Source organism: Canis aureus, chromosome 34 (assembly GCF_053574225.1).
Source record: "Canis aureus isolate CA01 chromosome 34, VMU_Caureus_v.1.0, whole genome shotgun sequence".
In the NCBI taxonomy this organism is placed as follows: domain Eukaryota; kingdom Metazoa; phylum Chordata; class Mammalia; order Carnivora; family Canidae; genus Canis; species Canis aureus.
Genome location: NC_135644.1, coordinates 21,624,584 through 21,649,076, shown reverse-complemented (window position 1 = coordinate 21,649,076; position 24,493 = coordinate 21,624,584). Strand labels below are relative to the sequence as shown.

Below are 24,493 nucleotides of genomic sequence, written 5' to 3'. Positions count from 1 at the left end.
TGTGTGTTTCTCAAGAATTAATAAATAAAATCTTTTTTTATTTTTATTTACTTTTTAAAAATTTATTTATTTATTTATTTATTTATTTATTTATTTATTTATTTATTATTGGAGTTCAATTTGTCAACATATAGCATATCACCCAGTGAATATAATCTTTTTTAAAAAAGACACAGATATGGATAAGTACTTGAAGTACACAAAGATTATTAACCCTACTATATGGTTCTAGATATTGCTAAGATTTGATGAAATTATAAGTATGAAATGGGTTTATGCTAAAACCAAAATGTTTTGTACTATCTTCTGTGATAACAATGATATATCATATATGTCACCTTGTAATGTTTGAACATGATATTCAAACTCAAGGTTTATTTCTGAATCTAAGTATTTTTTTTTAAGAAATTTACTGACAATTTCAGTTGCTACCAACCCAATAAAGCATAGTTTCTCGAACTTGAATTTGATAAACAAATTTAAATTGCTGAAAAAGAGTTTATATGTGACATCATCATCAATGAAACAAATAAAAGCCTTGATTATTACAATATGCAAGATGTTTTTGATAAAAGTAAAAAAATATATACGGAAATAAATATCTTTAACCTATGAGCATACATCTGTATGTTATTATCAGCCCCTAAATCATCATACCATTAATAGGATGCTCACTTATGTATAATAATTAATTTCTGTAATCTTGACATTTGATCAATATCCAGTTACCTAAAAAAATAAAAAAAAAAGCCTTTCTCTAATTATGGAGTTATAGCTGTGAAGATTACAGAACATAGTTTATTTGCAGCTATTAGTATACTTAAAACTGAGGTATTTAGAAATGTGATGTGGGTGCACTTTGGTGTACTCTTTCCTCAGCCCCCAAAACTGTCACGGGTGATTAGTCTGTTCAAATGTCAAAATTTGCTTAAAACAAGAAAAAGTAACCCAGGACAATTTACAAATGCAAAAAAAGTGGTCAAATGCACCATATCCACAATTTTAGGAAAGAGTCACAATTTTCTTAACTAGTCAACAGACTGACCCAGTTACATCTTTTTTTCCTTCACTGTTGTTTGGATGAATACTCTTCAGCTCTTCAGATGACAACAACTTTTATGTTTTAATAAAGAGACTCAATATAATTCAGTGTTTCTTATATATGGCAATTCAAACTTTTCCCACAAAATTACTGGTTTAGAAGAGTTTTTCATCTTCACTAATCATTGTTGGTAACAATGGAACAAAATTTGTGGAAACACGAATATTGTTATTACATTCCAGAAAACCTTTATCAAGTTTCTTTCATATGTGAATTGTTACCAATGATCTCTCTGTCGTCACTGCTACGGGTGGGGCCCTGTAAATACGGGGATTCTGATAAACTATTTCGTGCAATTCCCATTAAAAAGAAATTGGAAGAGCTATATAGACGGTGTGTTTGAAACCTAATATGCCACCTTTTTAAGTATATTCCTGACAGGAGACAACTTTCATATTTACTGGGTGTTGATGAGATTCTCACTCTTGGCTGACAAATGTACAAGTCTTATGATTAGAACGATTTTCCCACAGACACTTCCCTGTCATGATGCGACCTCTGGTGTTGCATTTGTTGTCACAATGCTAGGGCCATGGGGGGCACGCCTCTGAGCCGTTCCTACCACCAACAGGCTAGTGACACTCATCTCCACACAGGCACACACACACGCCTGATAATCGCATAAATATGTTCCAGTAAAGGCCACACTAAGCGTTTGTCCAAGTGAGCCTCGCTTAACTCAGATCCCCCAAATGCATGGCTTTTCCAACACCCAGGGGCCTGTGAAGGGCTGTCACTAAGTGCCTCAGTTTCGTGAGTTCTACAGGAACACGTGACCACAGAGACACACTGCTGGACCCTCCCTCAGGGTCTTGAAAAGCAGGTGTGCAAAGGAAGGGCCCAGCAGCTGCACTTGAGCTCTTCCTGCCTGTGGCTCCCCGCTTCCTGGGTGGTGGCGCTGGGCATCACCGCCACTGCTCTGAAGGCTTGGCCGACTAACGCCTGGGTAGGGGAGGGGCTGGGGTTGGGGGAGGGGGTTGGTGGTCCAGGGGTGGGAAGGTAGGTGTGGGGGGGTGGGAAGGTGTGTGGGAGGCGGTGCAGCTTCACCTTCTGCTGGCCTGGGCAGCTCTCTGCAGGATGGTGACCACACCATAGGCCGCAGTGACTAACACCTGAGGGGCTGGGGTGGGGGTGTGGTGGGAAGGTGTGTGGGGTGGGGAGGGTGCAGCTTCACCCTCTGCTGGCCTGGGCAGCTCTCTGCAGGATGTTGACCACAGGGTAGGCCGCAGTGACTAACACCTGGGGGACTGGGGTGGGGGGTGGGAAGGTGTGCGGGGTGGGGGGGTGCAGCTTCACCCTCTGCTGGCCTGGGCAGCTCTGTGCAGGATGGTGACCACAGGGTAGGCCACAGCGATTCTAGTTTTGTGGGCAAAAATCAGCCCTGGGCCTTCTGTAGTAAAACCAAAGTCAGTTAGTAGACAACCAATTTTTGGTTTTGGGAGGCTAAAAAAAGCAAGTTTGGAGTGGAGCTGGGCACGCGGCAGCACAGGGAGACGGAGAATGAACTGAAATGAGAGCAGCATCTGGAAGAACGACTTCAAAACAGCGCAGCAGGAGGAGGCCCTGGCTCCCATGTCCAGTCCCTCCCAGCGGGCCTGGGTGGTGGCCCCTGAGGCCGCCCCCTCTGGATCCTCACCCTGCAACGTGGAGAAAATCAATTCCAATCCTCCAAGGATGATACACGGCAGCTGGAGGTCACTAAACACCATCAGTTCTCCGAGACCCTTGAGACTGGAGAGGAGATTTCCCAAAATTACCGCACCTCAAATTTGGGCCCTTTGCTTGAAAGCATAGACTGCATTTTCTATTTCTGCCCACCCCCTTTTTTTTTTAACCTAGGCAGGTGGGGGGGGGAGGCAGGTACCAACACGGATAACTATTTGAACATTCTAGTTCAAAACCGTCTGTTTCCAGAGTAGGCCCCAGGAGCGGGAGATCACATGGATGAAGGGACTGGCTGCTGTACTCGTCCACATAAGCATTTGCATTTTTTTGGGGGGGGTGGATCTATTATTTTACCGCTGGTTGCAGGCAATATTGTTTTGATTAGTGCCCGGGCAAGTAAAGTAATTTTTTTTAAGTTAAGTAATTTTAGGAAGATTTACAATGACGGTGAAGGAGTAGTAAACTAAGAAGCGTAAAACCTACAGGTGTGTCCCCGAGCACACCGCCTCCTCCTTGGCTAGTACCTGGCCCGGCTTAATTCGTTTATTCCTGCAAACCTAATTTCTCATCTCTAAGAGGGGATAATCATGTCCGGCCTACCAATATTGAAAACATGGTCATGAGGATCAAATAAGGAAACTGTATGTATGAATGCTTTTTAGGTGGAAAATGTTCTAGCCATAAGATTCTTATTAGATTTATTTTTTGAACATCTGAAATTAATGTCTTAAAGGAACAGGCTTTCTGATTGAGGTGGGGGTGGGAGGGGGATGTGCAAACAGGAGAGAAGTCAAGGGACGACATGAGAAAGGAAGCTTGGACTGGATGGATGGCGGAGAGTCTGGGCATCACAAACATCCTGGGGCTTTTGAATTAAGACAGCGGGACATCCAGAGACAGTGAGATAGGGGGATCGCAAAGAGGAAACTCTATGCACCGTAAAGAAAAATTTTACAAATTCCAGGTGGAAAACATACAGGGTTATTATCCTCTGAAGCAACACAAAGGATACAATACAGAGTTCCCCTTACAAGTTAAGCATGATCAGAAGACCCATGGACTTTTTCAAGTTGCACAAAGTTGCAATGACTATTTCAGTTCTTTCAAAGTCATTAAGACAAACTGCCAAATCGTCACCCCCCCCCCCATAAGTATTTAGTAAGCACTCATTTGTCTATGAGCTAATGGTGACGTCCCAAGGGCTGGGAGACTAATTTCAATCTTCTGTCTAGGCCCAGCTCTTTATATGCTAGAGGAACTAGAAGGAGGATGTTATGAGATTTGTAGATACAGTAAAATGAGTGCTCAAACTCTGCCTCTTTGCTTCTACCCTGAACTCAGTATGTTTGGAAATTCACTATTAAAAACACCAGTTTGACAATAGTGGAGAACATTCAAAAAGGCTTGTCAAAGGGGCATGTGGGCGGCCCAGTAGGTTAAATGACTGACTCTGGATTTCTTTTTTTTTTTTTTAAAGATTTTTTAAATTTATTTATTCAGAGAGGGAGAGAGAGGCAGAGACACAGGCAAAGGAGAAGCAGGCTCCATGGAGGGAGCCCGACGTGGGACTTGATCCTGGGTCCCCAGGATCACACCCCGGGCTGCAGGTGGTACTAAACCGCTGAGCCACCAGGGATGCCCTGACTCTGGATTTCAGCTTAGGTCATGATCTCAGCGTTGTGAGATCAATCCCCAAGTCAGGCTTTGTGCTCAGCATGGAGTCTGCTTGAGATTCGCTCTCTCTCTTCTCTCTCTCCCTTTTGCCACAACCCCCCTCCCTCAATGCTCATGCACTCTCTCTCTCTCTCTCAATAAAAAAATAAAATCTTAAAAAAAAAAAAGTTTCGTGTGAAACCAAATTCAGTCCAAACTTTGAGAATGATCTGCCCTTAAAATGCCCCCAACTACTTTCACACTGAATAGTGAGATGTCAACAATTTTAATCTGGGGCCTCTTATTATGAGAGAATTTAACTCTGATTGAAAGCAAACAATACTAAAATCCCTACACAGGAGATTATTTTGTTCCTGACTTCTGGTCCCTTAATAGACATGTTAAGGTCTCTCACCATCCTTACCTTACCAAGCCGTGGCTGTTTGGCGACATTATCACATTATTAAGACAGGACTTCTTTCCTGCACCATGCTCGGGACTCTCAGTTTCACAAATGAAGTAGACAGCACGTAAGAGCTTGGCTCCCCTTGGGCGTGCTGTCCTGCAGGGACGCGCGTAGACCTGGCAAGTGGCCCTCTAGTGATGGGGAGTAACCAATGAAGGTCACAAAGAGAGACATCCTAATAGCAGGTGGATCACAAAGATTTCTGGCTGAGATGTTTACTACCAAGAGGTAAAAAAATAACAGAGAAAACTGGGAGAATGGCCCGTGTGAAGTAGAGAGGAGAGTGCTGAGGCATCTAGGATGAAGAAATTGTACGAGTCTGTAGACACATAGAAGACATGCCAGAGAGTTTGGAGGCTAAGAGGAACAATTGGATGGACACTAACTCAAATAGGAACCAAAATCTGAGACTGTTCGGAATTGTGAGTGAGGAGCAACAGGTGGCTAATTGTGGCCTGTAGACAGTTCTGTCTGCCAGATACTCACCTTTTTCAAAACCCGAGTTTAGTTCTGTTGTTTGGAGGTTTTTTGGCATCATTTAAAGCCCTGTTTCTTAGGATTTACTCTTTTCTACTTGTCCAAAGCGTTAATAATGATAATAAAAACCCTCCCTAATAAAACACCAAATAATATTCATAAAATGGTACTTTAGCTGATAGATATTGAATATTTATTGTGTGCCAAGCCATATTCTAGGTATCTTTTTAAGGTTTATTTATTTATTTGAGAGAGGAGAGAGCAGGGAGAGGGATAGAGGCAGAGGGAGAAGAGGAGAAGCAGATTCCCTGCAGAGCATGGAGCCCTACTTGGTGGGGCTCGATCCCAGGACTCTGAGATCATGACCCCAGCCAAAATCTAGTGACCTATGCTTAACTGACTGAGCCACCCAGGTGCCCCCTATTCTAGGTATTTTAAACACATTACTTCATGTTACAGATTGAAGGCAATTGAATGTTTAGAGTTCTTTGTTATTGTGATTTTTGCTTAGGTTAAATTTTAAAAGCTCAGCAATGGGTCCTACTGGTTGCCTATGGAGTATTCATTCACCCTTCCTCCTTCTTAAGAGAACCTTGTTTTTTTCCTATTTGTTTTTTCTTATTTTTAGTTATCTATACCTCTCTTATGGCTTGTGGATCAGTTTTTCCCAGCTCCAGAAGTGAGCCCTGATTCATCTGATGAACTAGATTTCAGATTGGTTCAGGGTTTGACATGGTGTGTAATTCCAGCCAATGAGAATAAAGAGAAATTTTCTTCTTTACAAGTTCCAACTAACTCCTACATGAGGGCTCCAAGGAGTAACCTTCACAGATGACATAGTCTGGTTGTAAGGAGTTGAGATTTGACCCTAGAGCTGTCCAACTGTGACAGAGCCCAGGTTCCTTCCACTATAACCTTCAACTGCACCCTTATTTTTGTCACCACGTGTGATAGTGTGATAGTCAGGATAACACTCTCCCTCCCCTAAAGATGTATACCTCCTAAACCCAAGAACCTGTACATATGTTACCTAATGGGTATAAAGTAAATGTTACCTTATTTGCAAATGTGACTGAGTTAAAAATCTTGAGATAAGCAGATTATCCTGGTGATCCAGGTGGGCCCAACACGGGACCTAATTTGAGGGAGAAAATAAGAGAGGATAAGATGATGGAAGCAGATCAAAGTGATGCAACCATGACCAAGGAACACAGTCATCTCTTGGGAGTAGCTGTAAAAGTTTCTGTCAGGCACGGATCCTCCTCTAGAGCCTCTAGAATTAATTTAGCTCTGCTGATACTTGACTTTAACCATATTCATGATATGTCTTGGATTCCTGACCTCCAGAATGGTAAAATGGCAAATTTGTGTTGTTTCAAGCCATCAAGTTTGTGGTAACTTTTTATAACAGCAATGGGAAACGATTGGGTCACATAAGCACAGTTTAATATATGTAAGTCTCAGAAATATTATCAAATTTTTAAAGCAACAAAAGTAACTGTAAAATCTGAAATTTAATAAACTTTAACCTTGCTTGTTCTGCCACAGTACAAACATTACAAATTTTTCAAGAGAAAACAGAAACTACTTCTACCATTTTTAGATAATTTGACTTCCAGTCCAGTTATGTTAGTAATGCAAGCTGTACGACATATAATATTTTTGTTAAGTGTTTATGACCATCTACTTATCTTCATTTTGGCTTATATATCATATAATTTCCTGAATGATAGTCCGTAACAGATCTCAGAATAGATGTGCCACTACTACGAAAAGTGTTGATGTTGGAGGAACATGTTAGTTTACTTCTTAGGTAAATTTAGTCTACCTTGTTTTAAAGTCTAAATAGAAGTAAGAGAGTTTCCTGAGGAATTTGACCATTTTACAAAACAGTAACATAAGTTATCTGACACAAATGATATTTTTTTCTGTGGAGACTATATTGCTCTTTCAAAAGACAGCCATCCTGTTATCTTGGCTAAGCTTTGTGCAATGGATTTTGGAATCGTTTTCATGGAGATGGTTACTAAGAGTTGTGTCTAGTGACCTTGAATTGATTTGGATATTGAAAAGACCATAAGTTTACTATGCATAATCTGCCAAAGGCACCCGCTTTTCCATGGAAATGGGAATGGTCAAAAAGCCTGCATATATCATGGATATTGATTTTTGCAGGACCACAGAAGGAAGAGAAATGTCTGCATTTTGGTGGAATCCCTTTTTTAAAGCAGTCTACTTCATCTATAGCCACAAGTACAGCCCAGAGGTGGCACTTAATTTCAACTCAAGAGTCACTATTCATTATTGATTCTGATGCAAAATTCACCATTAATCCTCAATTAAGTTTACGGAATTTGTTGATAAGAATTACATAGAAGTCGTTATGTCTTATATGGGAAGATTATGACAAACAAAAATCACTGGATTTTTCTACCTCCTGTTACTTCGTCATCTATCATAGAAATCAACCTTGAATAAACAGTACTGGGAATATTTCTCCAACCTCTCTGCAAAGGTGGTAGTGACAAATACAGAAACTTTGGCGCATGAATCCCTCTTCCCTTACTATCTGCCTATATAAGTTTAGTTAACACAATTTGTTTTCTCTACACTTCGATTCTTTTTTTTGTAAAACGAAGCTAATAGCAGGACCTATCTCATAGGATTGAGATCAGCATGAAATAATCCATTTATATAATCTGATGTATATTCAATATTGAAGAAGTATTGGTGGTTATTATTTTCTTTACCTAGATTTAGTTCTTAATTTACACATCAAACAAAAATATGTTCTGGCTATCACATGCTTTATGTTTACCATTTTATTACTTATACAGCAAGACTTAGTCCTTTTTAGATGCCGTGGAACTGGATTAGGGTGAGTGTCTATTAATCTAATTGAGATCGTGAGGCCCTTTCCATCATGTAATGCTGTCTTCCTCTTTTGAACTCATTTGAACCACAAGGTGAAAGACGCAGTAATTCTTTTGGGGCCACCAATAATGATGAAGTGGGGATACCTGTTAATTCTATATCTACTTCAAAAACACATAATTCAAAAGAGCTTTAGCATTGAGATGCCTACTCTGGTGTGCTTAAGAGTTTATATTAGCAAGTACGGGAAGGAATGTGATATAAGCCAGGAGAAATGCTGCCAAAAAGTCTTCGAGAACTAATGTTCATTCTGGCTTCCTTAGTATGTACCCCATAGAGAAACATGTATTTGTCAGCTGTAAGAAGTAAGGTACGATTGACTGGGGAATTTTACTTGTAACTAAGTTCTGTCCTAGAGACAATTAGACTTCTGTCAGTTTATAATTGTTCAAGCACAATACATGTGCAGAGAAACACTCTAGTACAACTTATGCCCTTAAGGGAGTTAAAAAGGGAAAGAGACAATTTGGACATAAATATGCACGTAAAGAGCAGATAGGTGATAAAATGCCAATAGAGTATTATGCTTTCCTGGAGAATAATAATCTAATGTTTTATAGCATGCATTCATGTAAGAAACCTTCGTAGGAACCCTGAAGGTACCCCCTTTGAAGTACAGAGTTGAGAATTTTGGGATCACTGAGCAAGTATCTTTCATGTAAGCAGAGCAACTTCAAATATCTGAATATAGCACCTCCCCAAAGAGTGCAATTGTCAGGAGCCCTGGAAACAATGACAGTTTATTCCTCTTGGTAGAATGGATCCTCTATTGTCAAACAAGGAAAATATAATCAGAACTATTTGGTGTGGTTCTAAAGGGAGAAGCAGCCTCCATTCACAGGAGGATTTTAGATCCAGACTTGAGGCCCCAGGGGACAGAAACAACCGTAAGAAATATCTTGAGGTGGCAAGAGTACGGAATATTGCCTGCTACCATGCTCTGAACCCCACTTCTAATCCAGATCCTTCCAAATTTCCAGAAATTTCCTCTGAGCTCCCTACAGGACACCCTGGTCACTACCTAAATTAAAATCATCCTGCATCTGGATTGCCAGCACATCCTGTCCAGACTCTGCTTTATCCAGCCACTCATGCTCCCCTTTAGGTATCTTTCAGAAACAATGCACCTCTGGAACACATTTGGTAACAGGAAGCAGTGTGCTCTAACATTTTTGAACTCTCATAATACCAAGAGGTCTTTGCAAAATATGGTGAGGGGAAGTGGCTACAGAGTTGAAGACTTGAGTCCGTTATTTGGTCACCAATATTTCAGTGTGTCCATCATTCAGGATGCTGGAGAGTGCTCAGGAGCAGAAAAATGATTCTCAATGGTTTGTAATCTAAGAGAGGAGAGGCAAGTCTGCTTAAAGAAATATCATAAATGACAAAAGAAACATAATTTTAATGGATGTTAAAATAGGATTCTTTGTGTCTGAGCTGAGGTCTCAAAGGCCAACTATACAATTAGTGCTAAGAAGCCCCACATCCAGAGGTAGAATTAGCATGAAACTAATGAAATTTAAATTTCAGGGTCCCTCAAGTGCATGAGCCCCTACCAAGGCTCTGTTTTAAACACATACTAAATTTTTGTATTTGTTTTCTCCAAGAGGGTTCCTAGAATTGTTTAAGCTTTGAGCACTGCAAGATCTGAATCTTCTACTGAGGACTAGGGGTTTTTACACAGGGGTAAATGTACTTCTAGGGTACCAACACTTACTAAGAAGTGTGCAGCATAGATAGTTTTAAGAGGATCAGTCTTTATATCTTCAACTTCTGTGTGTATTTTTTACTGAATTGATTTATCTAAAAATATGTCTATGATCCGTGTGTCATGCTGGTTTTCCTTCCCCATTTTCCCCTTTACAATTCTCTTTCTCCTACTTTACAAAAGAAGCTCATAACTTGCATTTGTCCTGAATCTTAATATGGTGACTTTTTTTTTCCTTCTGGGTTTAAAAATATTCAGGTACCAAACAAAGAGATTTTATAAAATATTGCTTTTTTTCAGACATTTAAAAAAATCATTATCTGACTTAGTTTCTATTAAGAGTGACACAGGACATTAGAAGTGGGATATTTTGGCAATGTTGGAAGACTCCAAATTCCAAATTAGATAATTATTTTTGTTTAGATTTGTTGCCTCTTCCATCCACTGATTAATGATAAGGAATAGGAAGACCCTGAGGAGTCCAATAATGACAAAATAAAGAAAGGTAGAAGTGCTTTTTTCATTCATGCAGCAAATTCCTCAACCTGTCTATCCTATCTTATCTATCTATCATCTATCTCTCATCTGTCTATCTATCTACATCTATCTGATTATTTATCTCTATTAGTTTCCTATGGCTGCTATTAACAAATTGCAATAAACTTGGTGGCTTAAAATAATAGAAATTTATTGTCTCCCTGTTCTGAAGGAAGAAGACCAAATTCAGGGTGTTGGCAAGGCCCTTTAGAGATTCTGGGAGAGAATCTAATTCCCTGTCTCTTTCAGCTTCTGGTGGCCATCTGCATTCCTGAGCTTGTGGCTGTGTCACTCCAGTCCCTGTCACCATGGTCACATTGCCTTCTCTTCCTCTTCTCTATATATCTCTCTTTTGTGTATCTCTTATGAGGACACTTGTCACTGGATTTAGGATCTACCTGGACAATCTAGGATAATTTCTTCATCTCAAAACTCCTAATTGAGTTATTCCTTCAAAGACTCTTTATCCAAATAAAGCCATATTTACAAATTTCAGAGTTTTAACATGGATATATTTTGGAGGCTACCATTCCACTTGCTATTCTATCTATCTATCTATCTATCTATCTATCTATCTATCTATCTATCATCTATCTATTTATCTATCTATATCTATCTATCATCTTAGAATTAGAATTCAAAAGAAAGTTAGTTTTCATGGGTCACAAATTAGCACATTTATCTGCAATGAAAAATGAAGTCTTTTTTAATAAAAAGTCAGTCTGTATGATTTAAAAATAATAACTCGATTTGCCATTAAGTTTATAACACATATTTTCCAAAAGTAGAATAAGTAAAACCAATAGGTCCATTGTTTTCATAAAAATATATGAAAATATAAAAACTTTTTCCACCCAAAACAATTATTTTGGGAAAGAGTGTTGAAATAAACTGTATTTTCATTTTTCCTAACCATTTCTGAGTATGCAAAGTTAAACCTCTAAGTGAAGGAAAAATGGGATGACTGTCATTTGATAAATCTTGGTTTAATGACCAGAAATAAGGAAATGAATTACTCCAACAAAGGAATAACCCAACCTTTTTAGAAACTGATGATTTCCTTTTATTTATTTTTTAATAAAATTGAAACAGGAACTAATCAAACTGTAATTAAAAGTAGATTTTTTAATAATCATGTGACTTTTGGCTTATACTTTGAGTTATAAATACTGAAAAACATTGCTATAATAAAAACCTTTGCATCACTACTATCTTATTTATGTGAATAGCTTTTATTATTCATATATCTATAAAATATATGAATAGATTATTGATGCTGAATCCTGTGTTATTTCAGCAAAAAATAATATTTAGTCAGGGAAACATGAATTATGTAAAAATAAAAAGCCCATTCTTCTCATTAAAGTATTTCTTCCAATAGAATTATAATTTTATCTTTGAGAATTATTTATCAAAATTAGTAATATAGCCAGGTTATTTTAATCAATCACATAGTAACAACAATTGTAAAGAGGGCTCAATGCAAAATAATTTTTTTTAAAACACCAAGAAATTTGTGGTCACAAAAAATGTTTAATTCTATTTTGGCTTATATGCATATTTTAGTCCCAGAGAACTCTAACAAGGCTCAGGAAAGTCATTTCAAGCATAACAATGTAATACATTAGGCAAAACTCCTGAGAAGGGAATTGGGATGAGACTTTAAATTCAAGGAGTAAAAGGATGATGTAAACTTCTAACTGTGAGAGAAGAACTTGTTCATGTGTTTTAAAACTATAGTGATGGGTATCAAATTATTGTCATAGATTTCATTGGATACATAAAAAAATGACAAAAACAGGTTTCATTCTAATATCAGTAATTACTGCCTTTGAGATTATTTTTAAATATAGGATGAGAATTGAGGTTATCAACCACAAAATATGCATGAGGGCACCTAATTTAAAAAATTAGCGTTACGTGAAAGAAAACAAAAGGTAGTGTTTTAGACCACCTAAACACATCTTGTCATGCTAAGAGATTGGAAAACCATTCCTCCCAGGATCAGAGATCATCTTCCCTCACCAGGAAAGAGTGAACACTCCAGAGCTGAGAAAGGAAATTTCTCTGGAGACAGTTGTCTGTAGGTGGAACTCTCATTCCTATCCAAGGATGAGGAATGGAAGGGGTTTTCTCCTCACCTCACGCAAAATGAGAGTGGCTTCAAAGACACAACTCAGTGAGATGAATATGGGAACCCAGGACCTAATGTTTGAGCACACTGGGATTAAACCTGATAGTGTGAGGCTAACCCTGGAGCTGCTCTACTTGGTGGGAAAAGCAAATGGGAAGGCTGAGTTGAGAGTGAGCCACATTTTTATTCTCATTTTTCTGGGCAGTTCATGTGAACCTTGGTTTTAACTACTCCCAACAAAATGGTAGATCCAAAAAGATAGGGATTTCTACTCCTCTTGTTTCATTTTTGTATCCCTCGCATTTTCAGTAGGCCTTTACACATAGTAGTTGCTCAATAAGCATGATAATAAATTAATGGAATCTACCCATTTCTGTTCAGCCCATTCTTTCAGAACGAGGTCAACCCCCAAATCTTCCCAGGCTGCTCCTGTTAGATATGTCTTGGTCTCCAGGATGATGACTCCCCCAGGCAGAAATCATGAGGCCCTGACCCTCAGCCCTGGTCTTTTGGCCAGGAGTACTTTCACTCGGAGGCTGCCCAACTCCTGTGCTGGCTCTCTCGATTGGAATTTTTGAACTCCCTGAGCTCAAATTCCCACCACACAGGTGCTACTCAGTTCTGAAGAGGAAGTAGTACTTGGTTTAGAATTAAGAAGATGGGTAGCACCTCTCTAGACTACATCTTTTATAAGAAGAGTATCCGGATAAAGTAATGGTGATCTTCCCTACCTTTCAAAGGGAATGATTGAACTAATTTATTAATAGGTAATAAAAAAATAAAAATGTAGTTGATGGATATGTGTGGTTAGAAAAATCTATAATTGGGAAAAAAACATGGCTTCAGAAAAGAAAACTGGGGGAGCATGAGCAGCTTCAGGTATGTTAAAGGTCTAACTGAAACAGGTATAGCATATGTAGAAACATTTCTAGTAACTCAATATTGTGTGGTTCCTGCCTTTTAAAAAAAATGTCTAACCATTTGTATGTGGTAAAGGCTAATACTTAGAAATTAGAAATTCCTAAGATTGAGAAATTTTGCCTGGTCTTCATGGAATGACGATTTCATCAAAAAATAGTATTAACTTTTCCGAAAGGTACTTATTATTGCAAGCCTGAAATGTTAATTCAAAATACTTAGCTTTTAAAATATTATTTAGATTTAGTATGTTTGAGGTCAAAATATATGCACTATATTTTTTAATGTAAAATACAAAGTGGCTAAATCTAGAATGTAGGCCCCAAAGGACAATGTTTTAGCACATTCTAATTGGACGAAAAAGAGAGAAAGCAGTGTGACTTTATGGTAAATACTATTAGTGTGTATATTTGATGATTTTTAAATTTAATAGAGGTCATTAAATATTTTAGGTTTTAATGAAGAACAGCTAAATTTGTCCAAGGTAGTTGTGCATATTTTACTTACTACCTTGCCTTCAAGATAACATTTTAGTGCATTTGTCCATCATACAAAGCTACAAAACCCTTCTGGTGATGGTTTCTATGGCAGAGGTGGAAACTTTTTCTCCTAGAAGAAGTTTTAAGGGCCTGGAATAGTACATTCTTGGAGTTGACTGGTTTGGGGTAAAGAGGAGGGTAGGGAGGAAGGCAGATGACAGAAAAATCTGCTCTGGAAGTGAGGCATCCATTTTTCAAATTCAGAGACCATATATCTGACTTGTCTGCCTAACTTTTCAGTGGATGTTCTGTGTTCAAACCCAATAGTTCTTCCTGTCCCCCAGTAAACACAACTTCTGTACCCTCATATCCCCTTCTAGCTGTTTGCTACTATTTGTCATTTTTAGATTCCTCTTTAGATGAGACAACCAATGCTGACGAATCTGATAGTTTTCCTATTAAAAGTGAAAGAGTTATGGGATCCCTGGGTGGCGCAGTGGTTTAGTGCCTGCCCTTTGGCCCAGGGCGCGATCCTGGAGACCCGGGATCAAATCCCATGTCAGGCTCCCGGTGCATGGAGCCTGCTTCTCCCTCTGCCTGTGTCTCTGCCTCTCTCTCTCTCTCTGTGTGACTATCATAAATAAATTAAAAAAAATTTAAAAGTGAAAGAGTTATAGACTTCACGTGTTAAGACTCAGAAGCTTAACAGGTGCCTCAAAATGCCAAGAAAGAGACTTGGAGAGACATGTAAAGCTGGCATTGTCATGGCATCTGGCATGGGAGAAACTGGAGCGTTTGCCTGAATTTCATGCTTTTCCAAAGCTTTCATTTGGTGGGAAGTTATCTAGAAGTTTTCATTTCATAATAAAAAAATGTTTTCGTGTCTGCCTACTTTTTGTGACAAATATACTAAACCCCTTCTTCAGTCTTTGCTTAGATTTCTGGTTGTAATTCTCACTGTCTGCAAAAGCAGGCAGTCTTCTGAAGCTGCTTCTTGCAGCTGATCTGCTCTTCCCTGTGCAGTCCCTTAGAATCCCCTTCCCAAGAGGATCCTGGCTTTGCATCTAAGGGCAAATCAGCTCAGCTCCGACCAACACAAGGACACCCGTCATGAAAAGGGCCAATCAAAGCACTGAGCAAGACTCCTAAAATGGAAATTGGGTATGCCTTGAAGAAGAAGAAAAAAAAAAAAGGATTTGATTAACCCCTCCCTCTCTCCCTCTCCCCTCCTTCTATGCCATAGACAACATACTACACACACACACACACACACACACACACACACTATATATATATATATATATATTTTTTTTTTTTTGCTTTCCGTACTACAGTTTAAAAGAAATGCTGTGTCAGTGTTTTGATGCATCCAGGGATTGAATGTAAACAACATGGTACAACTCTAGAAACTGCCATCATAAAATATTTTAAGAGGCAGAATAGAGTAAAATAAAATAAAAATGTCTCTTTATGTGATATCTCAGAGTAATTCAGGATTTATGGTACCTTAACCTTTAGAATCCAAAATATTAAGCTATGTTTCTTAGAGATAATAACTCGGTTGTCCCTCACTTATGTGTCTTAGATAAAAGCCTACTGCCACAGAATCCATGAATGCTCAAATACCCTTGCGGGCCTTTAGTAGTAAATCTTATGGAATAGCTTATGGCCAATGTAATGGCCCACAGTAGCCTGCGAATATCATGAATTCTAATAATACTTACATCAGTAGAAACATGAAGTAATGTCTCCATTGTAATTAAATGATGTATTTAGAGCAGTGGACTAAATGGTCCCCTAGTGTGTTGGTGATATATTCTAATAGTCTTCTCTTTACAGCCCCACACGGTAATATTCATGCTTTATTCTGGAGGGCTTTGCTTCTGACTGAACATTTGAATTGCAACATTAAGTGGTAAAGTGGATTACAGCGAGACCCCATGAATATGGATCCTGATCAAGAAACTAAGTGCTTAAAAAAATAAAATGTTACTATTTAAATAGAGTGATTACAAAAACATTTTTATATGGAGGAATGTTGGGCGTCTTTGCCCCCCTTCTTATTCTACATCCCAGAAGCAGAACATATCTGCCACAATTAAAAATTTAGTAGGGTGAAGCATCACAACTTAAAACATGGTAATTTCTACTGTGCTTATTGAATTTAAATTTGGGCCGTTTGAGGTACCAATTAGTTTTGATAATAATTACATTATCCCATTTTTAAAACATGTCCATTCCGAAGACTGTGGTCAACTATAGAATGCGTATGTAGGAAGAAGCTATCTGTTACCAATGCTGAAAGGAAAGTATCTTGCACTTGATTAGTTAAAAGTGTCACATTTTGAATTTTCATTCTTTATTTTTTTTTCCCCCTTGAATCAGCCACTAAAGCAGTAGCTTGAGGCATTAAGAGCCTAGGGCAAAGCTGAGGGCACTTCAGTCTATCTGGTGAAACGGTTAGGAGTAAGTCAAAGAACAGTCTATCGTTGTATTTCATAATCGAATTAGACAGTTTGCTAGTATATTACATAAAATGATACAAGAAAAAAGTTTACATATTTATTTGATGAACTAAGATATTTTCAGTTACTTTTTAAATACTATATTTCTTAAAGCCTTCCAACACATTTTCCACAAACAAGGAGAATTCTCCACCTTTGTTGATAATTCTTACTGTGTATTTGTTCAATGAACGTGAATTTCTGATAATGAAGCACTGAGTACAGTACAGCTGCCTTTTCTACTTGACTGAGTTAACGTTGGGTTTGCATGCTGCATGTGTGTAGTGTGTGTGTGTGGTATGTATTTGGGTGTACATTTGTCTCCTCAAGGCATTATGGATTTAAATTTACTGAGCACTTGCAAAAGCTCCATGCATGTCACTGAAATTACGTATGTGATGGCATTTGTATTGCTCTGTTGTTTGATATTTTAAAGGTGATATGGGATGCTTTATTTCCTAAATTTGCCTCCACTGAATGTTAGAAACTGGGATGTGTTCAATAAATCCAATAGCTTAAACAATATGTCATTGTTTTCACCACAGAACTTTCCCCTAGTAGGGTTAATTGGTGATTTGGCGTAAGCTTACATGAACTCTTCTCATTTCGTGTTGCTTTAAAAAATACCACATATTTGATATGCTCTCAAAGTTTTGCAAAAAGTTAGCTGTCCATTTAGGTTGCGGTAAAAAACTTAATGCTCTAGAAGAAAAGAAAAATGCATAAGAACATGGAGACACTGGTCAAATACAGCACTCTGGCTAAATGAAGAGCTCATTATTTGACCAGTTTAGACATGGCTTTGGTTGGCAAGCTAATTCTTTGAGCACCACCCTTGAAAATCATGCTAATGAGCCTCTTCACTTCATCAAGTAGGATTGTGGACCTTTTTGTCTGCATCATTAAGGCCCCAAATTGCCCCATTAGCAAGGCCTCAAATTGCCCCTCAGGGTCAATATTTAATGCAGGTGAGCTTAGGTTAACTACCCTCAGAACCCTCTGGACAACAAACAACGTGGAGTACCTGTTACAGGGAAATTCATTTTCTCCCCAAGTTCTCTTTGTGAAACACAATCTTCCATATCAGAATTATGTTTTAAATTCATTAGGCTTATTTTATACCACCAATTTCAAAAGAGTAAGTTTTGAAACGGAAGACAGAAATTCTTCCATCAGGCACTCCTATCACTGTCTCATAAGCTTTAATTTTTCCATCTGTAAAATGGGGGTAATCACACCTTCCCCTGGTACCTTCTGAAGATGATACTTCCTTTAAACAAAGATTGGAGAGTCCATAGAAAATAATAACGGTCACATCAACACTTAGCAAGTTCACACAGTTTTTTCTGCAAGACTTTAGCAATTTAATGGCTGTCCTTATTAATTATTGAGTTAAAAACTTGCAAGAAGTTAGAGCAGCGAGGAGTAGTAATCAGAATGTGTGCAAGATTAAAATTCAGAACGGGATTCTGTACTATTAACATTGAGATAATTTGTAGAACCGGTACGTTGCACACATTTTAAAACCTAAATATAAAATGTTTCTTACTCATTAAAATTTTCAGTAGGAGGGAAAAGCAAAATGATTCTTCCTGTATCTCTATTGTCCATTTGGCTTTCTGAATGCTGGTTAAAACTCAATTGCTACTAGTTATCTCTAGAGACTCTTAGCGTTTGGGGGGGAATAGCAATTATCTCCCTGAGCATGCTCAGCAGAATCTACTGGTGATGTCTGGACATGAAACCTTTCATATGTAGCAACTGAAAGATGAGAGCCATGGTTACAGTTTCCAGCAAGTATGTGAAACAGAAGCCTCGAGATTACATTCCACATCTAAGTAGAGATAACGTTTATATCTCCTGTGTTAAGGTTAATTTCCATGCATTTAGGGCTCCTGAAATCCTCATCACCTCTGCGCTGGTACCTGCAAAGTCAGTTTTGCTACTGAATGGGGCCCCAATTAAGAAGTGCTTGCTGGTGTCCTTCCAGCAATATCTTGTGAGTTTGAACAATTTTAGTGAAATAAATGTAACAAGGAAAAATGAATTCTCTTTAGCCTCTATTCAGCCAAAATTAGCCTCCGTGGATTCTGGCTCACAAAAGCACCACGGGCCTCTGGCTGTGCTCTGTAGCTGTGAAATAGAATCAAGATTCCATTAGGCATCCCAAGCTGCCTCCTTCTCCAGGGCAGACAATAAAAATGACAACAGGGGATTGTCCCTCAGCTAGTCTAACAAGGGGGTGGGTTCTTTTCTAAATGACTAGATGTCTGTTTAGCTGAAGGAAAAATTTAAAGGGGCCATGGGCCAAATTTTCTTCAGTTCTTTGGGCCCCATATTTTTTCTTAGGTCATTTTCAGAGAGACCTCGAATCCTACCTCTGTTGACACTTAGGCCGTGGTTTTCTGTGTGTGCTGAGACAAAAATGAGAGATCATACGTAGGCCAGACCGTCTCATTTCTGTTAGAGATATCAGAAGTTTTGGCAATTGCACATTGGATTATTGGTTTTGTCATAATTTTTTTTCCTCTTAACTCAAAGACAGAGACTTCCTCCTCTAACCTAGACAAATTCTAGATTAGAGACAGATTCTTCTGCTTTCAGAATTTATTTATAAACAAGAGTCCCTAAATGGACAAATTTATCTAGACAGCTATGTCTTTATGTGAAAAGAATGGGGCTGTATAACCTTGTCTTTATAATACCATTGTATGTGCCTACAGTCTTCGTGGAGAGCTTGGCCATTCTTCTTTTGCTGAAGCTCAGGTCTTCCATTGTCTCCATCACGGGGACCCCAATAGACTATGACCTTGCAAAAATGCCCTTTGTTGTGAACTCCCAATCAATTTATCAATTTCTTTCCTATATCAAAAGTGCAAAAGTCTAAGAACATTTTCTTCCCCTATCCAAGGATAAATGTGATATAACTTATTCAGACCTCACATAAATTTGATTGAACATTCCTTCTCCTTCTAATTGGCCCAGTAAATAGAGTTTTGCATTTTCCTTGACAGATGCCATAGAATGAAATTTAATACAGTTTGTCAATGAGTATCAGAAAGTTAAAGAGTTCATCAACCATTCATAGTAATTGTACTGTATTCATATAGAGTTATAAATGCATATTTCATGGCCACTTCTCCTTCGCTTCAATCAAAATTACTGGCAGGAAGTAATATTATATAATCCATGGTGTCAATTACTAATGGTGGTGGCAAGTAAATCATAATGTTTTCATTATCGAATTGCTAATACTTAGAGGTTGTAATATTCTATATATAAAGTCTTTAATAAGCAATTATTTATGTGCTCACTTACTGGATGTTGCTGAACCAAGGCATTTCTTCTATACTAAGTGGAAATTCTATTCAATAATTCTGTAAAGTCATTCATTGGTATTACAGTTCCAGAAAGTTGCTTAAAGGACATGTTGCATATTTATTATGGTATTGTAACAAAAAAAAAATAAAACAGCAATGGAAATATAAATCTCCACTTGCAGAATATCATGACTGATTCTAAGATAAAAAATGAGATTTATTTTAGTTTTTGGACTTTGAAGCTAAGATCTGAATCTGATAGATTTGTGATCAGAAAACACGAGTTCTAAAATTGGCTTTGCCATTTACAGGTTATTGTATGGCCTCAGGAAATATTCTGAAAACCTTTGAGTATATCTTGTTACTAATATGAGTATATCTGTAAAATGAGTATGTCTTGTTAAAATGAGTATATCTTGTTACTAATATTTTATCAATCATCTTGTGAATTAACGTATTTTGTTAAATGTCATCAGCATAAATAGAACAGACTAACTAAATCACCAACATATTAACACCCTAGATTTCAGAGATGAGGTAAAGAATAGGTTAATGGTAATTTTCAAACAATTGTTAAGTACAGCTCCTAAATATACAGTTGTTACTTTTCCTTTTTCGTCTGATTAAGTTCCTTTATTTTTTGACACAAAACAAATTTGAACATATCTAGGACACATAAGATCAACAGATTTTTTTTTTATTGCTTCTCAACTTTACTCTGAACCAAGGTTAAAGGAGAGATAACATATTTTTTAGTGTTTATTTACTTGTTTGTGCTTTTTATTGTACGGTATCTAGTCAGGAATCCTTTACTTTTGACTACAGGAAGTCTGGTAATTTTAAAACTTTGTCAAAAGATCTTTAAAAGTTTCTGTAAATATGTGTTCTGCTGCTATTATGCAAGACTTTATAAAATAAGAGACATTGAGGTTTATGTGCACACTAAATCTAAGCACTCTATTTTAAATGTGTATATTAGTACAGTGACATTTTTAGATTGGCTATACTATATACATCAATTGTGATTAGGCTAAATGACTTACTCAATGGCAAGGTCATTTGGAGCATTAAAAAACAATTGTCTGTCAATCCATAGTGATTTTGGGTTTTTCTGAACTTTAGAAATTACCTTAGATATTTTCATTGGTTTCAAAGTTTCCATGCAAATATCTGTTTTTAGATACCATTGGCCAGCTGGGCATTGACTTTGCAAATAGGCATAGGCACTTGAAGTTAGGATTTTTTCAGGGTAAAAATGAAGAAAAGTGTTCCACACAAGATGGAGCAATAGAGTTAAGTTTACTGTTTAAAACCAGAGATTAGATCAGATGCTCCCATTTGCCATAAGAATTTTAAAATAGAGAAATACGTGTATCTATAAGAACTATGTAGTCAAGGTTTCTATGTTTTGCCAACTGCAGGTTCAGCAAGATACGAGAACACAGACACAGCACATAACTGAGATCTGTAACTCGTTCCCCATTGCTTCTATTAACTCAGTCCCCGATAATTCTCCAACCACCACAGAACAGAAGTACCAAAATACAGTTATAAGACTTGGTTCAGGTCAGGGAGCCAAATGGAGATAGATATAAAACACTGAAGAATGAGGTTGTGAGAGAACAAAGAGAATAGAGGGGAAAAAGCTGAGAAGGAAAAAAAAATCACACAAAATAAGCTCACAGATAAAATTTCCAAACACATTAATAGAATAAGGGCACGCAGAGACAGAGACATAGAACCATAGGAGAGTAAAATGGAAAATGAAAAACATAAACAAAAACAGAAAGTACAAATTGAGTCCAAATGTTAAAATTCCAAAAAAATGACTAAATTAAATACTAAGAAAGGGAGGCAACAAGGTTAATGATCAGGGTATGAATTATCTTCAGATGAAATTAATTATACAGGATAATCAGACAAGATTTTTTAAATAAGCGCATTTAAAGTATACAAAGTTATAAATAGAGTTGGTAATATTTCCTACCTTACAGATTAGGAGGCTTGAGTGAAATTATGTTTCTGGCACATAATAAGTGTTCAATAAATTTTAGATAACTCTTATACAACAAATCTTGTTATCAAAACACCTGGTTCATGGTATTCAGTCAATGCTGCTTCTCCATTCCTTTGTGTGAAATCTTAGCATTCATTTGAATCCTTCTGCTTATCTTTATGTTCCTACTTTAGACTGAAATCTATTTTAATTTCAATACATTAGAGGATACCTTTGTGGATGGGAGCCACCTGTTCTCCTATTACACAGTCAAGAGAAAGTGGACAATATCTAAAGCTCAAGCAAGAGAAAAACAAAGGAACAAGAGTAACAACAACAAAACTCTAAAAACAAGCTTGTGTTTCTTCTGCTTTGGAGCCCATGATGGAGAGTTTAAAACTTTTCATCAGGATTCAGATTAACTTGGAAGACCTTACAAAGGAGATGGTTTGGGTGCAATTCTTCGAAAGATTGAGGAAAAGGGGGAAAAAAAAACCACTCCAACTAAGTTAGAGAAGCATATGTGAACAAGGACCAATAAAGGAAATAGGACAGTGAGAAATTTCATAGTTTCAATGAAAGGTCTAAAACTAGATGACTAGAAGATTGCAAAAGGTTTAAGATAGGGGATCATAGGGTCTCCTAATGGGTAAGCTTGATGGAAATTTTTAGATCATATACTCCAGTGATATTCAAAATTACTTTTCTATAGAACCATCTATTCAAATAAAACTTTACAAGTAACGTAATATATAAAACACATCAGAGCCTCACTCTGCTTTGATTAATGGAAAACCTGCCTAACTAACAATTCCATCCTCATGCCTTGATAGTAGCTAATAGAGAACCTTCAAGAAAACCCTGGAAAGCTGGGTAGCATAATTTTTAAAAACTTTGATTTTAATAGTTCCAAGGCTACCGTGAGTTTGTATGATATCTTTTTGCAAATTTGAAGAAAGTATTCTCACTAGGTGGATATAGCCCCATAGATGCATGGTCTGGTAAGAGGGTATACCCTAAACAATTAGAAAAAAAACCTGTATTTCTGGGTAGGTCCTCTATTTTTTATGTTCTAACTCTACCCACATTCCACATATTGCAAATCTTTGGCTATTTCTCTGGCCCTAGGGTCCACATGCCTACAGCATAGTCTGAGGTTTGGAGGGTTGACTTGGAGCAAAGGACAACTGTGGCCCCAGGAGTAGTGGCAGGGCAGCCTGGACAGGGTATTCTGTGGTCCTGAGTATGGTCCAAATGGGAAGACAGCAGGCTCTGGGTGGGCAGACTCTTCTCAATGTGGAGAATCAGAGTGAGGCTCTTGAAAGCATTAGGCTCAAGGCAGAAGCCTTTATGCCTCCATCTAAGTATGGCACCTTCATTGACTCTTATCACCTGTAGGTTGAGAAGGCATGAGAAATGAGCAGATAATGAAACCAACTGAGAGGATGCTGTCGACATGAGTGCCTTACAGGAACTGGAAAGTGGGCAACCAGGTTGTGACAGATAGGATAAAAGGATTAATATGCCAAACTTAGCCCTTTTTCCACCTCTCATCTCTTACAGGTGTTCTCCATTGCCAAATCCAGCCAGAAACCAGAGGACAAGGGAGATGGTTGATGTAGTCAATACAGGTCAGACTGAGACAAAGAGCTGGGTAGAAAAGGGTGGATAGGAAATCTGGATGGGGAAATAGGAGAAATCCAAAAGGCCTCAGTAGAGAAGTAATCCAATTTCCAAAGTGTTTTTCCCCTAGAGTGTAGGATGACTGAATACTGGAGAGACTAGGGGCAGAAAAGTCCTCCCAAAGGCTGTGACATTTAAATAGGAGAGATTATTCAAGTCCTAATTTTAAATAATCTATTATGGTACTGTGTAATTACAAATTAACATGGAAAAAAACTACATGTCATATGAAGTTTTAATTTTTTTTCTTTTTCGAAGATTTAAGAGTACACTCCTAATTATTTTATTGAAAATTTGGTCACATTAAAAAGACAGACAGCTGTATAATATGTAAAGACTGGCAAACTCTAGATCACAAATACATGGAAAGTAGTCACCAAATGGTATTACTCTTAGAGAAGAAGATAATAACTATTCTGGGGTTGGAGGCGATTTTTGAAAGTGTTGTTAGTCACGTAGGTTTGGAGGCATTACATGGTACCCCACTGAAGGCTCTGGAAAGTACTTCAGAGATGAGGCTGATTCAACTTGCTCAAGAGATCCACGACTGACCGCTGTTAAAATAGAGAAGACAGTTAGAACTCAGCTCTCCTCGAAACTTTATTTAATATATATTCATCTCCTTACTATTTTGACGATTTAGATCGGAGAAACAGTGATTTGCTTTGAAATGTTCTCTGGAGGTCATAATCTCTTCCCAACTCTGCTGATATGAAATTTTATGTTTGAGGAATATGATGCCAAAAGTCTTTAGTGAGTTAATTTTCTCAGAAGAAGGAATGGAAAGTTTTGTCTTCTAAAATGTCACGGTGCTATAAAACCCTCACCATCACACATTGATTTCACTATTATGTTGAGAATTTGTTCAAGTTTGGCAATTATATTTAAGATGTTTCCTTCATCTAAAGTAATATCTC

At 37.7% G+C, this 24,493-nt stretch overlaps 1 protein-coding gene across 2 annotated transcripts in view; it reads right to left on the bottom strand.

The window, feature by feature from the left end:
* LOC144304915 (uncharacterized) overlaps nucleotides 1-24,493 on the bottom strand; it is a 40,197-nt gene that overhangs the window by 2,408 nt on the left and 13,296 nt on the right. The window contains exons 3-4 of one of the 2 annotated variants that reach the window (XM_077883555.1): nucleotides 24,051-24,130; nucleotides 6,419-6,498 (exon numbers count right to left, since the gene is read on the bottom strand). In XM_077883555.1, the coding sequence (XP_077739681.1) occupies nucleotides 6,419-6,498; nucleotides 24,051-24,130 (160 nt within the window). The remainder of the gene's footprint in view (nucleotides 1-6,418; nucleotides 6,499-24,050; nucleotides 24,131-24,493) is intronic. The other variant, XM_077883556.1, reaches the window with a different exon arrangement.